The 18,835-nt window shown below is 40.7% G+C and overlaps 1 protein-coding gene across 2 annotated transcripts in view; it reads right to left on the reverse strand.

Moving 5' to 3' along the window:
- Window positions 1–4,136, reverse strand: part of LOC138955626 (uncharacterized) — a 20,602-nt gene extending 16,466 nt beyond the window's left edge. For both annotated transcript variants that reach the window (XM_070327189.1, XM_070327190.1), the window contains exon 1: window positions 4,037–4,136. In XM_070327189.1, the coding sequence (XP_070183290.1) occupies window positions 4,037–4,130 (94 nt within the window). In that variant the 5' untranslated portion in view covers window positions 4,131–4,136. The remainder of the gene's footprint in view (window positions 1–4,036) is intronic.
- Between the last annotated feature and the right edge of the window lie 14,699 nt (window positions 4,137–18,835).

Genomic DNA, 18,835 nt, shown 5'->3' on the forward strand with positions numbered 1-18,835 from the left:
AAAACTACAAGGTATGTCACAACCCAGGCAGTATATGACAAACATATGACATGGCATGTGGAAATCATATAGTAAAACCATATGTCAGTCATAGATAAATTGCAAATGGTTTTGAAATGGCTACCATATGGTTTTTAGGTGAAAATGACATGTCAAAAACACTAGTTTGCCACATCACAAGTGACATTGTCATATGGAAACCTCATTTACACCACATTTAAAGCTTCGAGTCTTCTGTGTTCTTGGAAAATCATGCATGCCGCACCGAATATGCATACTAGCGCTCATTTGTCTAAAAAATATGTAAACCAATGAGCGGATCGGACTACAATCTCCTCGGGTTAGAACCGTTCAAGCTTTCAGGATCGAAGTGATATGCCGGCGACAGACACGTTTGGTCGCACAGAATACGGTTTAAAAACATGCAGCGGACAGGCAGCTAAACATAAAGGGTACAGATAGTTAGAACATTCTTTTATCCTGGTATTTGTACAGTTACAAAGGTCCTCGACATTGGTAATTATTGTTTGCATATTTTTTATTTAAAGTAAGTGGAGCAAGACTCGAAGCTTTGTGACATACCTTGTAGTCTTTCTATGATAGTGGTGGTCCAGTGAACAATACCTTACGCCTGTGCTCTGATTGGAAGCTTGCGCCATCTTGTTTAGGGTAGGTTCCTAAATGCCCTCTTCTCGCGTACAAACATGAAACACGTGGTCGACCAATTAAAACCACGCTCGCAGGGAATAACTCACTCCAACGTGTATGTTATGCAGAGTCCGCTCGATATGACCCATTTTGTACGAGAAAAAACAAAGTTTATATACCGAGCAACAAAAGAAACGCGAATTATCTTTAGAAATAAGTTTACTTGACAGTTTGAAAATTGCATAGCTAAAAAACCTGACATTGAAACGAATTGAAATAAAGGTGAGATATTCTTATAACACTCTACTTCGGTATGGGATCGTCCTTTGTTGTCCTGGGCAACCCAAAATCCGCCGGAAAGTCATTATGCGTATGGCCCCCGCTGGCGTTGACTGTCTGACATCGGCGCCTCGTGAAGTGGATGCATTAGTTGATACCATTTTCCCGACCAGGACCAAGATTGTGGAAAAGCACAGGTCCGAAAGTTTGGTTGAGGCAAATTATACCCCATACCATCTCGTTTAGTCCACCCTGCGCATTGTGTTCAATGATGCAGCCATCAACATAACGCTCACCCCTTTTTCTCCACACTCTCGCAAGCTCATTAACATGATTGATGCAGCAAGGGTCATCATATCAGGGAACACAATTTCTTGATTATTGCCACAAGTTCCAGTTAGGGGATTCTGGACCAACTGCTGGTGCGCCACTTCGTGTCTTCGAGGAAGGACGTGTCCTCTAGCTGAGCAGAAGTTTTGGAGGTCTCGCTCAGTCAGTCTTCATCGCGCTGTCTGGCCACTGATCGGACACTGGTGGTTCCCAATGATGTTCCTGGTAGTGTCAGTGGCTTTTTGGAATCGATCTCGAAGACGTTGTGGCAGGAACTTGCGATCTTGTCTTATTGAGGTAATGCGAATATTCCACCGCGTTGCATAACTGCAGTGCTTCCAATGTCAGCAAAACATTGGTGAAGGTGATAGACTGTTGACATGTGCACGTTTAAAGCACATGCCAGCGCTTCTGGATCATCCCCAGCTTTAAGTCGACCTGGCGTTTTGGTGGTGTCAATCTTGGCATCCTGGCTGTTTCAAAGTGAGACTGGCAGCAAGCGTGCCATGGTCTCTTTTGGTTGCTAATGCATTAGTGAACACATCTCACACCTCAGATTTCTCCTGCTCGACTTGCATTATGTGTTTAATGTGAAACCTGCTTGTCTCGTGTGTTGAAACAGTCGAAGCATCGAAATAATCACACAACAGCTAAGTCAAACCACATAGAAAGACTACAAGATATGACACTCAGCTCCGAGTCTTGCTCCACTAACTTCAGAAAAAAATTATGCAAAAAATAATTGCCAATGTCGAGAATCTTTGTAACTTTACAAATGCCAGGATAAATGAATGTTCTAGCTATTTGTACCTTTTATGTTTAGCTGCCTGTCCGCCGCATGTTTTTAAACCGTATTCTGTGCGACCAAACGTGTCTGTCGCCGGCATATATATCACTTGGATCCTGAACGATGGCTGAATGGTTGTAGGTGTGGTGTTTGTCGTCTACCACGGCAATGTGGGGAGGGCTCTTTTCATAACAGGGAAGAATGTGGTGTTTGTCGTCTGCTGTGGCCAGGGGAAACCACTCACGTCCGCAGCAGGGCACCCTGGGGGATTATGCAAAGAAGACTAATGATCAGACAAGACCCAGACTACAGGCCCCGGAATGTAACTTTCACTACATAGGTCCGAGCAGATAGTAGTCCGATGCGCTCATTGGTTAATAACCGGATATTCGATGATTATTTGCATTGGTCGACTGAAATCGTCTGCATCGCTTCACGGTTATTGTTATTCCGTTGTGCAATATTTACATATGTTTTAGACCAATGAGCGCTGGTATGCATATTCGGTGCGGCATGCATGATTTTTCCAATGATTCATGATAGCGGTTCACAAACGAACATTCGTCCAAATGATGGTTAAAAATAACCTGCAGCGGACGGCGCTGAAAATTAAAGGTACATATACTAGTTAAAACAATCATTCAACTGTATTTATTTGACCTTACACAGACTGTAGGAAGAGGCAAACCGTCTTGAACAAAAACAAGTCGCGTAAGGCGAAAATACAACATTTTAGTCAAGTAGCTGTCGAACTCACAGAATGAAACTGAACGCAATGCAATGTTTCAGCAAGACCGTAGCATCGTCAGTCCACCGCTCATGGCGAAGGCAGTGAAATTGACAAGAAGAGCGGGGTAGTAGTTGCGCTGAGAAGGATAGCACGCTTTTCTGTACCTCTCTTCGTTTTAACTTTCTGAGCGTGTTTTGAATCCAAACATATCATATCTATATGTTTTTGGAATCAGGAACCGACAAGGAATAAGATGAAAATGTTTTTAAATTGATTTCGAAAAAAAATTTGATAACAATTTTTATATATTTAATTTTCAGAGCTTGTTTTTAATCCAAATATAACATATGTATATGTTTTTGGAATCAACAAATGATGGAAAATAAGATGAATGTAAATTTGGATAGTTTTACAATTTTCAGATTTTTAATGACCAAAGTCATGAATTAAATTTTAAGCCACCAAGCTGAAATGCAATACCGAAGTCCGGGCTTCGTCGAACATTACTTGACCAAAATTTCAACCAATTTGGTTAAAAAATGAGGGCGTGACAGTGCCGCCTCAACTTTCACGAAAAGCCGGATATGACGTCATCAAAGACATTTATCAAAAAAATGAAAAAAACGTATGGGGATATCATACCCAGGAACTCTCATGTCAAATTTCATAAAGATCGGTCCAGTAGTTTGGTCTGAATCGCTCTACACGCACGCACACACACACACACACATACACCACGACCCTCGTCTCGATTCCCCCCTCGATGTTAACACATTTAGTCATAACTTGACTAAATGTAAAAATTGTCCGCAGGAAGCGACTCCAAGAACACAGACGACTCGAAGTGAGTGTCAAACCTTTTAGTCTTTCTATGGAAGTAGTGGTCCAGTGAACGATACCTTCCGCCTGTGGTCAACGATACCTTCCGCCTGTGGTCAAACATGCCTTCATCATACTTTTGTGGTTTGATAACTCTAACTCTATAATTGTTCGAGATTTTTTCAATCAAACAATGCAGAATTTTTTCGCGTTTCTTTTGTTGCTCGGTATCCATCGCAGTTAAAAACGTGTCGCGGCAATGCCGGATCGCTTGCCTCCTGACTTCCCATAACCGCCTGACAAACGCCTTCAACATTACCAACAGATCACCCCCTTTTCAGCTTCACCTTCTGAGACAGGCTCACATACCAAAAAGAACATTAGGACTAAGACGATCTAGATGTACCTATTATTTTAGATTACGAAAGCAAAAGATTACTTACACAGAAAGAGTACACTCAGCGTCAATGCATTCAAAATGTCTGGTTCTTTCTTCATCTTTCTTCCGGAAATCTGGAAATCGGGTTGCCTTCCCATATAACGTCATTTATGATGTAAGCTTAGAAAATCACACTTTGACGTCATACATTAATGTTTCGCACTGTATTCAAGATTTGCAGAAGGGTTTGGGACTCTGCGCATGGTGTCCGCCATTAGAAGTCTTGGCAATCCCATTGTGGGGGATAGGGGCGTTTTTTGAATACACCATTTTAGATCTCGCACATGCGCACTTCTTTTATCGCGAGCAGATTCGACCTATTTCCTTTTCCGGGTGATGCGCATATCGTTTTTCGGCATGTTTATGTCTTTTTATATTTAGTCAAGTTTTGACTAAATATTTTAACATCGAGGGGGAATCGAAACGAGGGTCGTGGTGTATGTGCGTGTGTGCGTGTGTGTGTCTGTGTAGAGCGATTCAGACTAAACTACTGGACCGATCTTTATGAAATTTGACATGAGAGTTCCTGGGTATTTGAAAAAGCAACGAGTGTAAATCTGGTACGATACAGCATACCATGTTGTATTGTGTTTATCCTACATACTGTACTTACGTGTATTTTACTGAAAATGTCCTGCAGTCGAAGCAGCTAAATTGAAGACGCTTGTTTTGGAGTCGATCTCTTCTAAAGCCTCGTGCAATCTATTACGTCAAAGTAAAGAAACGTCACTATGAAAGTGTGGCGCGACGTGATAGTTCTAGAAATTCATCGAGGGTAATTAGCGAGCGCATTTTTTGTTTCTATAATGACGTTTGTCTCGGGGACTTTGGCATCATAAGCAGTGGAATAACAGGTCCCTGCCAGACTTGCTTGACATGACCTCATTTACATGATATACACACGTGTGATTTGAACGATTATGATCTCATGAGTGTCTCTCTCAAGAACCTTTACACACACACACAGCAAACAGAACAGCAACCAGACCAAAAATGGTTCAAACGATTTTATTTCCAATGAAAGATTACAGAGCAGATCGTTTTAATCCAAACAACCCATTGGTCACGCAAACTAATTTATCAAATAGTAACCACAGGCCAGTTAAGTGGCTAGAAGCCGTGAAAATTGTACTTCAAGCTGATACGCTCAACAACTCTATATAATGTCTTCATGGTGTACTGGCTCAAGATGGTAGATATTTCAGCATCTGAAAAGGTGTTCATTACTGGCCTCAAGGAACGGGTCTAGCAAATTAATATCACAGTCAATGTTGGTGAAATAAAAATCAATTGCAAAAAGAATTATTAAACTTCACAAAAAGCATCCGTTCACGCTTTGTGTTGATGTTTCATGCGCGAACTACGATGCGTTTAATAGTTTGCTATTTTAGTTGTTTTTACCATTCTAATTTCGAATGTGGAAAAAAAAGTTAGCGATGGTTTTACAACGAAAGTGATGAACTTCTATTAGGTGGGTTTTTTTACCTAGCACCATTCCACTGTCTTTTTTTTTAATTTTGTTGTTTTTTTGTGTGTTTTTTGTGTGTGTTTTTTGTTCTTTTGTGCTTTTTATGCTTTTTCTTTATGTTTTATTGGATTTTTTTTCTTCTTTTATCTGGTTTTACTTCTTTTTTCCTTTTTCCATTGAGCTTACAAACAATCTTAAAACGGACGGAATTTTGAGGAGTATGGCTCTATTATGCGAATTATTAAAAACTCGTTAAACAACAAAAAGTATTAAAGCCTTCATCCACGTTTTCAATAAACTAAATCAATGTTCTGCAAATGAAAGACTCTGTGCCAAGTTTATGAATGACAATTTCATAAGATTAGAGTAACAAGAAAAATCTCCACCTTGGCAGTAACACATTTCATGAATTAACGAATGTCACCCCCACCCCCCTCCAGGCTGTAACAAAGAAAACTCTGAATTTCAGGGACCCCCCCTCCCAACCCCTGTAACAAACAAAAAAGGCTCCGATTTTCACAGGAAAAAAAAAAGATCCCCCACTGGACGTAACAAAGAAAATTCTCTGTATGTCAAAAAATCCCCCCCCCCCCCCCCCCCTCCTGGAATCAACAAGAAAATCCTCAGAATTTGACAGGAAAAAAATCACCCCTTGCATCAACAAGGAAACCCCACTCAATTTCACGGGAATTGCTGTAACAAGCCTCTGAATTTCAAAAACAACCACCACCACCCCCCCCCCACCCCCTCCTTCCCTAGCTTGAACCAGTAACATCCTATAAGTCAGTATGACTTCTATGCCCGCCCCTTTCAACCACCCCTTGCTAATAATGTTCCCCTTTATTGGGTATCTCAAGAAAGGAGTGACAAATGACGGTGGATGTTGCACAATTTAGCCCTCAGCTTATTGCACCAAATAAACAAAAGTGACATGTTGGTCACACGTGGCTACTTTGATATTTTTGGCCATAATGAAGTGAACATAGTAAAGCAACGACCGTATCCAGCGTACGTTACGTGGCCCGCGGCTCTTCCATACCGTCAACAAAGCGGACATCTATTTCTTTCAACCTATAAATCTAACGAAGATTCGATTCCCTCCTGTGTAAATGTCAAATATTCTACACGTCTCTCTCTCTATGTGACTCTCAAGTCTTTTTTTCCTTTTTTCTTTTCGTTTTGTTCGTTCATGAAACCGAGAAGCTCTTCCTCTCCCCAAATCGGCGTTCTTTGGGATAGTTTCCTTTCATAAATGATTTATCACACTATTATCTCATTCTATTATCTCATTCAGAATTCGGTGTTAAATTATGACTGAAGACAAGCAGTGATGTGATGGCGTCATTGGTGGTTACGTCACGCCAGCTGTAGGACGGTTCGCTGAAGCTGATCACGTCTGCATTGCCGCGTTGGTGATAATGGCGGTGTTGGTGGTGGTGGTAGTCTCGTGTGGTGATGCTGTGGTTGTGCTGAAGATGTTTGAGGTGCACAGATTGCCCGGACTGACTCAGGGCGAAAGGCTGGCTGAATCAGACATGAAAATAGAAAATCGTCAATTTCGTTAAGTAAATTTGTAAATTTACTGTTCACCTGGGGATTTTGTCAATTTTCTAACATTTCTAGGAAATGGGCTGGGGAATTTGTACATTTACTGAAACATTTCAAGGCAAACAAAGTGCTGTTTTGATTGAATGAAACCCGTTTATTTAGTTTATACAGCAACACAAAACTTAAACAAGAAGAGCAAACGCTCGATCGAGTCACTTTCGCAGTTCTGAATATTATATGAGGCATCAGATGGACAGGAAGAAATTGCTATTCACAACACAATACAGATGTAAATAATTTGATGTAAAGAATAATCCTATAAAGTTTGAATCAAATCCGATGAATAGTTTCAGAGATATGATATTTCAATTTTTTTCCTTCAAGACATACCTGTGACCTTGAAAAAGGTCAAAGGTCACCAAAGCAGACGTCAAAGTGTAGAGGTCACTGGGAGTCACGTTCACATAAAATTTGAGCCCGGTCACTTTTATAGTTTCCGAGAAAAGCCCAACGTTAAGTTGTGTGTTGCCGAACAGAAAAGGCTAGTTATCTCCCTTGTTTTTCTGATAACGTTCGTAAAAGGCTACAGATGTAAATACTTTGATGTAAAGAATAATCCTACAAAGTTTCAATCACATCCGATGAACTTTGTCAAAGATATAAAATGTCTAATTTTTCCTTTGACGCTGACCTGTGACCTTGAAAAAGGTCAAAGGTCAACGAAACCACGTTAAAGTGTAGAGGTCATTGGAGGTCACGACTAAACAAAATATGAGCCGGATCGCTTTGATAGTTTCCGAGAAAAGTCCAACGTTAAGGTGGTGTCTACGGACGGCCGGCCGGCCGGCCGGACGGCCGGCCGGACAGACTAACACTGACCGATTACATAGAGTCACTTTTTCTCAAGTGACTCAAAAATGTTATCACTTTTTATTTTAACCCTTGTTAAGGGCAGACACCACAGTGAAAAAGGTGATTTTTTTGTTCCATGGTCATTCCCATTTTCTTTCTGATTCTGCATTTTGAACCTCTTCTGGTTACTCTGATGTATTTATTTTAGATCAGAATGAATCATAAACAGTCAAAACGGGTAAATAAACAATGTATGTGTATGCAATTATGTATTAAAAAACACAAAATAGCTAACAAAATGAGCATGTTTCGGAGTTGACTGAGTTAAAAAAACATCGTCAAGCGTGGTCACGTTTGTATGACTGGGAGGAGTTGTCTTTTCTTTGCGAAGTTGGTGGATGACACACAACGGGAATTTCCGTTTACGGATTTCGCGCCGTTTGTAACAGCAACTGTGAAAGACATTCCAATGAGCCGAAGAGAACCGATGAAGATTCCGGAAGATTCCGTATGAACAGTTTTCGGTACTGACCAATCGAATCGCGGATATTAAACTTCGTTTATGCTCGGTCTAGGTTCGGTTCAATTCGGCCTTCCCAGAATGCAGTATTCTTGATTTCCGCAAGAGCTTGCCAAAGGCGATGTGTAGCACCTTCGGCTGCGATTTTTCTTGGATATCTTTCTTGAAACTTCAGTTGGTCACAAGTTTTGCCCCGAGTTCAGTGCTAGACATGCTAATGAGAAGAAAATCGGGTAGATTCAGGTCAGTTACAGAGGCTCGCGTGACAGAAGTTTAAACAGAAAGTCCGAATCGATAGCGTCGTCTGCTATTGCTACGAACGAATCGGAAGAACAAGTGCGTGCATTTTACTTCTTCGAGAAGGGAAATTGGCAGGAAACTATGCTTCTTCACTTGAGATGGGATGGAGCAAGAAATCACCATCGGTGGTGTACGTGTGAAGCATGTTTCCATGAGTGTTTTGAACCAGGACTTATTTTAGAGTTGCGGAGCGGACTGCCGCGACGGTAGATACGGACTACACGGAGTTCGCCATCTCTGACAACGAGAAGGCAGGCCTTATGGTAATCTTTTCTCCGGAAAAAAAAGCAAAGCAAATAAACCGCTTACAAGAAGAACAATCAATACGAAAATGACTTTGTTCAGCCATGGTGCAACACCAGGCATCTCCGGGGAAGTCTGGTGCAGTTGAATACTAGCGCAAGGAGAGCAGGGAAGATGCCAAGCAGCAAATGAGCCGGTTCGGTATGTATTTGTTTTCTTCTTTTAAAAAATATATTAGTAAATACAATTTGTTGGTTATGTGTGCGGCTCTGGCTCTGTGTTTGTGTGTGTGTGTGTGTGTGTGTGTGTGATTGTTGTGCTGAAGTACAGAATCAAAGTAACAACATCCTGATGCAAAGAAACTGAATAGGATGCACAGTCTGTTATGGGTTGCTACTGTGAAGCTTGGTGGTCACCAGGTTTGTCAGTGTTGGGGAAAAACATCTGTTCTTTGCTCATTTATTTTCTCAAGTATAATAGCTTCCTCCTGTGATCACAGGTGGTTTTTTTATAGCATAAACAAACATGCATTCGCATGTCCCAGTGAGTGAACATTGCAGACCATAATTTATTAAGGTTTCTGCATGCGATGGATGTGCAATTGCTGTAAACCAGACCGTTCACTAGCTCTCAACCACCTCAGCACCATTCACATGTTTTTTCAACAGCTATTCATCACTGCTTGACTGTCAGCACTTACATACGCATGCGCACAAATAGCATCTTATTACATAACAATACCTTTTTTAAATGGGGGGGGGGGGGGGGGGGGGGGGGGGGGGGGTTATATATGTAAATAGCAGTATTTGGGTTTTTCTTAGACATATTAATTTAGAATTTATGTTTGTCTCTACAGATGCAGAGGTGGAAGCTGGAGAGGAGCTTCCGAAGTGCCCATGGCATTGCAAGGCAATTTACAGAAATCAACCCAAATATTGTTGTATAAAAAATAAAGGACACTGTTAAACGACTCACTGACTATTCAATTCAAGTCCAAAAGAGGTCCAAGACAAGCGGCTCGACTGGTAACAAGTTGGGAATTATGAATGGGCATACTTTATGCAGCGTGCGCATTACTGATGAGAGTTGATCATTGCGACCTCGGAACAGGTTATTTGGTGCTTGCGGAACACTGGTTTTTTTTTCTTTTTTTGTTTGTTGAATTTAGTTTTTGTTTTTCTTATGGAATCAAGCAAGAATTGATTTCAGAGTCAGCGTTGTTTTGTTACATGTACATATACTAGTTAAAACAATCATTCAACTGTATTTATTTGACCTTACACAGACTGTAGGAAGAGGCAAACCGTCTTGAACAAAAACAAGTCGCGTAAGGCGAAAATACAACATTTTAGTCAAGTAGCTGTCGAACTCACAGAATGAAACTGAACGCAATGCAATGTTTCAGCAAGACCGTAGCATCGTCAGTCCACCGCTCATGGCGAAGGCAGTGAAATTGACAAGAAGAGCGGGGTAGTAGTTGCGCTGAGAAGGATAGCACGCTTTTCTGTACCTCTCTTCGTTTTAACTTTCTGAGCGTGTTTTGAATCCAAACATATCATATCTATATGTTTTTGGAATCAGGAACCGACAAGGAATAAGATGAAAATGTTTTTAAATTGATTTCGAAAAAAAAATTTTGATAATAATTTTTATATATTTAATTTTCAGAGCTTGTTTTTAATCCAAATATAACATATGTATATGTTTTTGGAATCAGCAAATGATGGAAAATAAGATGAACGTAAATTTGGATAGTTTTATAAAATAAATTTTTTTTTTACAATTTTCAGATTTTTAATGACCAAAGTCATTAATTAAATTTTAAGCCACCAAGCTGAAATGCAATACCGAAGTCCGGGCTTCGTCGAACATTACTTGACCAAAATTTCAACCAATTTGGTTAAAAAATGAGGGCGTGACAGTGCCGCCTCAACTTTCACGAAAAGCCGGATATGACGTCATCAAAGACATTTATCAAAAAAATGAAAAAAAAACATATGGGGATATCATACCCAGGAACTCTCATGTCAAATTTCATAAAGATCGGTCCAGTAGTTTGGTCTGAATCGCTCTACACGCACGCACACACACACACACACACATACACCACGACCCTCGTCTCGATTCCCCCCTCGATGTTAACACATTTAGTCATAACTTGACTAAATGTAAAAATTGTCCGCAGGAAGCGACTCCAAGAACACAGACGACTCGAAGTGAGTGTCAAACCTTTTAGTCTTTCTATGGAAGTAGTGGTCCAGTGAACGATACCTTCCGCCTGTGGTCAACGATACCTTCCGCCTGTGGTCAAACATGCCTTCATCATACTTTTGTGGTTTGATAACTCTAACTCTATAATTGTTCGAGATTTTTTCAATCAAACAATGCAGAATTTTTTTGCGTTTCGTTTGTTGCTCGGTATCCATCGCAGTTAAAAACGTGTCGCGGCAATGCCGGATCGCTTGCCTCCTGACTTCCCATAACCGCCTGACAAACGCCTTCAACATTACCAACAGATCACCCCCTTTTCAGCTTCACCTTCTGAGACAGGCTCACATACCAAAAAGAACATTAGGACTAAGACGATCTAGATGTACCTATTATTTTAGATTACGAAAGCAAAAGATTACTTACACAGAAAGAGTACACTCAGCGTCAATGCATTCAAAATGTCTGGTTCTTTCTTCATCTTTCTTCCGGAAATCTGGAAATCGGGTTGCCTTCCCATATAACGTCATTTATGATGTAAGCTTAGAAAATCACACTTTGACGTCATACATTAATGTTTCGCACTGTATTCAAGATTTGCAGAAGGGTTTGGGACTCTGCGCATGGTGTCCGCCATTAGAAGTCTTGGCAATCCCATTGTGGGGGATAGGGGCGTTTTTTTTAACCTTTGCCGTGCTTCCTGGGTTCACCTGTACCCAGAGACACACTAAAATCATTGTAACTCTGGAACCATTAAAGGTATCGTTTTGAAATTTTAAGTATCTCTCACACACCTAATTTGCTCTCTGTCTGCAAATTTTTAGTGTGTACATGACAAAACATCAGAATTAATTGATTATGATAATTTACATAAACACTACCGATGGCGCGGGTTCACACATACCCATACTTTTAAAGAGTAGTAGTGATTGTAACTATCCCTCTGCCGACGGCGCGGGTTCTGCTACACCCATAATTACCAAAGCGGCGGAACAGTGTCTGTCTGCCTGTGTGTCTCCAAGAGACTGTCTGTCTCTCTGTTTGTCTGTCCGTATCTCTCTGTCTGTATGTCTGTTGTCAGTTGCTCTGTCTGTCTGTCTGTCTGTCTATCCGTCTATCTGACTGTCTGTCTCTGTCTCTCTCTGTCTGTCTCTCTCTCTGTCTGTCTCTCTCTCTGTCTCTCTCTCTGTCTCTCTCTCTTAGTCTCTCTCTCTGTCTCTCTCTCTTAGTCTCTCTCTCTGTCTCTCTTTCTTAGTCTCTCTCTCTCTCTCTTTCTTAGTCTCTCTCTCTCTCTTTCTTAGTCTCTCTCTCTCTTAGTCTCTCTCTCTCTCTTTCTTAGTCTCTCGCTCTCTCTCTTTCTTAGTCTCTCTCTCTCTTTCTTAGTCTCTCTCTCTCTTTCTTAGTCTCTCTCTCTCTTTCTTAGTCTCTCTCTCTCTCTTTCTTAGTCTCTCTCTCTCTCTCTTAGTCTCTCTCTCTCTTTCTTAGTCTCTCTCTCTCTCTCTCTCTCTCTTAGTCTCTCTCTCTTTCTTAGTCTCTCTTTCTCTCTCTCTTTCTTAGTCTCTCTCTCTCTCTCTTTCTTAGTCTCTCTCTCTCTCTTTTTTAGTCTCTCTCTCTCTCTCTCTTTCTTAGTCTCTCTCTCTCTCTCTTTCTTAGTCTCTATCTCTCTTTCTTAGTCTCTCTCTCTGTCTCTCTTTCTTAGTCTCTCTCTCTCTTTCTTAGTCTCTCTCTCTCTCTCTTTCTTAGTCTCTCTCTTTCTTTCTTAGTCTCTCTCTCTTTCTTAGTCTCTCTCTCTCTCTTTCTTATAGTCTCTCTCTCTCTTTCTTAGTCTCTCTCTCTCTCTCTCTCTTTCTTAGTCTCTCTCTCTCTTTCTTAGTCTCTCTCTCTCTCTCTTTCTTAGTCTCTCTCTCTCTCTTTCTTAGTCTCTCTCTCTCTCTTTCTTAGTCTCTCTCTCTCTCTTTCTTAGTCTCTCTCTCTCTCTCTTTCTTAGTCTCTCTCTCTCTTTCTTAGTCTCTCTCTCTCTCTCTCTCTTAGTCTCTCTCTCTCTTTCTTAGTCTCTCTCTCTCTCTCTTAGTCTCTCTCTCTTTCTTAGTCTCTCTTTCTCTCTCTTAGTCTCTCTCTCTCTCTCTTTCTTAGTCTCTCTCTCTCTTTTTTAGTCTTTCTCTCTCTCTTTCTTAGTCTCTCTCTCTCTCTCTTTCTTAGTCTCTCTCTCTCTCTCTTTCTTAGTCTCTCTCTCTCTTTCTTAGTCTCTCTCTCTCTCTCTCTTAGTCTCTCTCTCTTTCTTAGTCTCTCTTTCTCTCTCTTAGTCTCTCTCTCTCTCTCTCTTTCTTAGTCTCTCTCTCTCTCTTTTTTTAGTCTCTCTCTCTCTCTTTCTTAGTCTCTCTCTCTCTCTCTTTCTTAGTCTCTCTCTCTCTCTTTATTTGTCTCTCTCTCTATCTTTCTTAGTCTCTCTCTCTCTCTTTCTTAGTATCTCTCTCTCTCTCTCTTTCTTAGTCTCTCTCTCTCTCTTTCTTAGTCTCTCTCTCTTTCTTAGTCTCTCAGTCTCTCTCTTTCTTAGTCTCTCTCTCTTTCTTAGTCTCTCTCTCTCTCTTTCTTAGTCTCTCTCTCTTTCTTAGTCTCTCTCTCTCTCTTTCTTAGTCTCCCTCTCTCTCTTTCTTAGTCTCTCTCTCTCTTTCTTAGTCTCTCACTCTCTTTCTTAGACTCTCTCTCTCTTTCTTAGTCTCTCTCTCTCTCTTTCTTAGTCTCTCTCTCTCTTTCTTAGTCTCTCTCTCTCTCTTTCTTAGTCTCTCTCTCTCTCTTTCTCAGTCTCTCTCTCTCTCTCTCTTTCTTAGTCTCTCAGTCTCTCTCAGTCTCTCCCTCCCCCTCTCCCTCCCCCTCTCCCTCCCCTGCAAGAGGTCGGTGAAGGGAGAAACTCGATGCAACCACCGAAGTAGCGCTGTGGGTTTCCCTGAACCCACCCCGTCGTTAGAGAAATAAACAGTAAAAACCCTCTTTCAAATGTATGGGTTCAGACAAACCCGCATCGTCGTTAGAGGAATAAACGGTAAAAACCCTCTTTCAAATGTATGGGTTCAGACAAACCCGCATCGTCGGGAGTGTGTAGTCAAAAGCGGCATCCGGCAAAGGTTAATACACCAGTTAACAATTCCGCGGCCATTTTAGATCTCGCACATGCGCACATTCTTTTATCGCGAGCAGATTCGACCTATTTCCTTTTCCGGGTGATGCGCATATCGTTTTTTCGGCATGTTTATGTCTTTTTATATTTAGTCAAGTTTTGACTAAATATTTTAACATCGAGGGGGAATCGAAACGAGGGTCGTGGTGTATGTGCGTGTGTGTGTGTGTGTGTCTGTGTGTGTGTGTAGAGCGATTCAGACTAAACTACTGGACCGATCTTTATGAAATTTGACATGAGAGTTCCTGGGTATTTGAAAAAGCAACGAGTGTAAATCTGGTACGATACAGCATACCATGTTGTATTGTGTTTATCCTACATACTGTACTTACGTGTATTTTACTGAAAATGTCCTGCAGTCGAAGCAGCTAAATTGAAGACGCTTGTTTTGGAGTCGATCTCTTCTAAAGCCTCGTGCAATCTATTACGTCAAAGTAAAGAAACGTCACTATGAAAGTGTGGCGCGACGTGATAGTTCTAGAAATTCATCGAGGGTAATTAGCGAGCGCATTTTTTGTTTCTATAATGACGTTTGTCTCGGAGACTTTGGCATCATAAGCAGTGGAATAACAGGTCCCTGCCAGACTTGCTTGACATGACCTCATTTACATGATATACACACGTGTGATTTGAACGATTATGATCTCATGAGTGTCTCTCTCAAGAACCTTTACACACACACACAGCAAACAGAACAGCAACCAGACCAAAAATGGTTCAAACGATTTTATTTCCAATGAAAGATTACAGAGCAGATCGTTTTAATCCAAACAACCCATTGGTCACGCAAACTAATTTATCAAATAGTAACCACAGGCCAGTTAAGTGGCTAGAAGCCGTGAAAATTGTACTTCAAGCTGATACGCTCAACAACTCTATATAATGTCTTCATGGTGTACTGGCTCAAGATGGTAGATATTTCAGCATCTGAAAAGGTGTTCATTACTGGCCTGAAGGAACGGGTCTAGCAAATTAATATCACAGTCAATGTTGGTGAAATAAAAATCAATTGCAAAAAGAATTATTAAACTTCACAAAAAGCATCCGTTCACGCTTTGTGTTGATGTTTCATGCGCGAACTACGATGCGTTTAATAGTTTGCTATTTTAGTTGTTTTTACCATTCTAATTTCGAATGTGGAAAAAAAAGTTAGCGATGGTTTTACAACGAAAGTGATGAACTTCTATTAGGTGGGTTTTTTTACCTAGCACCATTCCACTGTCTTTTTTTTTAATTTTGTTGTTTTTTTTTGTTAGTTTTTTTTTTAGTTTTTTGTTCTTTTGTGCTTTTTATGCTTTTTCTTTATGTTTTATTGGATTTTTTTTCTTCTTTTATCTGGTTTTACTTCTTTTTTCCTTTTTCCATTGAGCTTACAAACAATCTTAAAACGGACGGAATTTTGAGGAGTATGGCTCTATTATGCGAATTATTAAAAACTCGTTAAACAACAAAAAGTATTAAAGCCTTTATCCACGTTTTCAATAAACTAAATCAATTTTCTGCAAATGAAAGACTTTGTGCCAAGTTTATGAATGACAATTTCATAAGATTAGAGTAACAAGAAAAATCTCCACCTTGGCAGTAACACATTTCATGAATTAACGAATGTCACCCCCACCCCCCTCCAGGCTGTAACAAAGAAAACTCTGAATTTCAGGGACCCCCCCTCCCAACCCTGTAACAAACAAAAAAGGCTCCGATTTTCACAGGAAAAAAAAAGATCCCCCACTGGACGTAACAAAGAAAATTCTCTGTATGTCAAAAAATCTCTCCCCCCCCCCCCCCCCCCCCCCTCCTGGAATCAACAAGAAAATCCTCAGATTTGACAGGAAAAAATCACCCCTTGCATCAACAAGGAAACCCCACTCAATTTCACGGGAATTGCTGTAACAAGCCTCTGAATTTCAAAAACCACCACCCCCCCCCCCCCTCCTTCCCTAGCTTGAACCAGTAACATCCTATAAGTCAGTATGACTTCTATGCCCGCCCCTTTCAACCACCCCTTGCTAATAATGTTCCCCTTTATTGGGTATCTCAAGAAAGGAGTGACAAATGACGGTGGATGTTGCACAATTTAGCCCTCAGCTTATTGCACCAAATAAACAAAAGTGACATGTTGGTCACACGTGGCTACTTTGATATTTTTGGCCATAATGAAGTGAACATAGTAAAGCAACGACCGTATCCAGCGTACGTTACGTGGCCCGCGGCTCTTCCCTGCCGTCAACAAAGCGGACATCTATTTCTTTCAACCTATAAATCTAACGAAGATTCGATTCCCTCCTGTGTAAATGTCAAATATTCTATATGTCTCTCTCTCTATGTGACTCTCAAGTCTTTTTTTCCTTTTTCTTTTCGTTTTGTTCGTTCATGAAACCGAGAAGCTCTTCCTCTCCCCAAATCGGCGTTCTTTGGGATAGTTTCCTTTCATAAATGATTTATCACACTATTATCTCATTCTATTATCTCATTCAGAATTCGGTGTTAAATTATGACTGAAGACAAGCAGTGATGTGATGGCGTCATTGGTGGTTACGTCACGCCAGCTGTAGGACGGTTCGCTGAAGCTGATCACGTCTGCATTGCCGCGTTGGTGATAATGGCGGTGTTGGTGGTGGTGGTAGTCTCGTGTGGTGATGCTGTGGTTGTGCTGAAGATGTTTGAGGTGCACAGATTGCCCGGACTGACTCAGGGCGAAAGGCTGGCTGAATCAGACATGAAAATAGAAAATCGTCAATTTCGTTAAGTAAATTTGTAAATTTACTGTTCACCTGGGGATTTTGTCAATTTTCTAACATTTCTAGGAAATGGGCTAGGGAATTTGTACATTTACTGAAACATTTCAAGGCAAACAAAGTGCTGTTTTGATTGAATGAAACCCGTTTATTTAGTTTATACAGCAACACAAAACTTAACAAGAAGAGCAAACGCTCGATCGAGTCACTTTCGCAGTTCTGAATATTATATGAGGCATCAGATGGACAGGAAGAAATTGCTATTCACAACACAATACAGATGTAAATAATTTGATGTAAAGAATAATCCTATAAAGTTTGAATCAAATCCGATGAATAGTTTCAGAGATATGATATTTCAATTTTTTCCTTCAAGACATACCTGTGACCTTGAAAAAGGTCAAAGGTCACCAAAGCAGACGTCAAAGTGTAGAGGTCACTGGGAGTCACGTTCACATAAAATTTGAGCCCGGTCACTTTTATAGTTTCCGAGAAAAGCCCAACGTTAAGTTGTGTGTTGCCGAACAGAAAAGGCTAGTTATCTCCCTTGTTTTTCTGATAACGTTCGTAAAAGGCTACAGATGTAAATACTTTGATGTAAAGAATAATCCTACAAAGTTTCAATCACATCCGATGAACTTTGTCAAAGATATAAAATGTCTAATTTTTCCTTTGACGCTGACCTGTGACCTTGAAAAAGGTCAAAGGTCAACGAAACCATCGTTAAAGTGTAGAGGTCATTGGAGGTCATGACTAAACAAAATATGAGCCCGATCGCTTTGATAGTTTCCGAGAAAAGTCCAACGTTAAGGTGGTGTCTACGGACGGCCGGCCGGACGGCCGGCCGGACGGCCGGCCGGCCGGACAGACTAACACTGACCGATTACATAGAGTCACTTTTTCTCAAGTGACTCAAAAATGATGCAAAACTGTGCAATCTTGGAATCTCATTCTCAGTCTTAAGAATGATCTCTGGGGGTTCGAAAATGTTGGAAACAACTGTCAGAAAAAGCTGCTCATGGAGTAAAACAAAAATCCATGATCCTTTGTTTATGACAAGAAAATAATATGCAAAGTACATTTAAACTGAAAGAGTACATTTTTGGGGGGTTAAATTGGACAGAAAAATAGCATGGCCATATGGCTAAAGGAAGAAGGATGGCTCTTCGGGTCATTCTTTACATTCCAAGCTATCTCATCTGGATCACTTCCGCAGACATGGCGAAATGTGAATGAATCATGGAAGGGGGAGATTACAACAGATTATGTAAACTTAGAGACCAAGCAGGAGATAAAGAATATGCAAGAAGGTATAGAATAAATGCATAGACCAGAGAGAGAGAGAGACAGACAGACAGAGAACATAATCTACCACAAGACAAAACAAAAATAACCAAAAGATAAGATGGAAACGAAGATGGCGCACAGCTTACCCCAACTTTTTCATCAGTTTCTTCAGAAGAAACTTGGTCTTGACGTGCAGTGCAGTCTTGCATTTCATTGCTGCCAAGCCAGAAACCTGTTAATGGAGAAAAAAAATAATAGTAAAACAAAGCAATCAGAAAGCTTTTGACCAACCTACACATTCACTTCTTCTTTAAAATATGTGCTTAGTTAAAAAGAAAAATGTCATGTGCACACACATGACCATGTGCACATGAACATTCGAATTCACAAGGTAAGACAAGTCAGGAAACATAAATCATACACACACAGACAGACAACCATGTAGGCAGGGAGACCAACTGACAGGC

This window comes from Littorina saxatilis, unplaced genomic scaffold (assembly GCF_037325665.1).
Source record: "Littorina saxatilis isolate snail1 unplaced genomic scaffold, US_GU_Lsax_2.0 scaffold_557, whole genome shotgun sequence".
Classification (NCBI taxonomy): Eukaryota; Metazoa; Mollusca; class Gastropoda; order Littorinimorpha; family Littorinidae; genus Littorina; species Littorina saxatilis.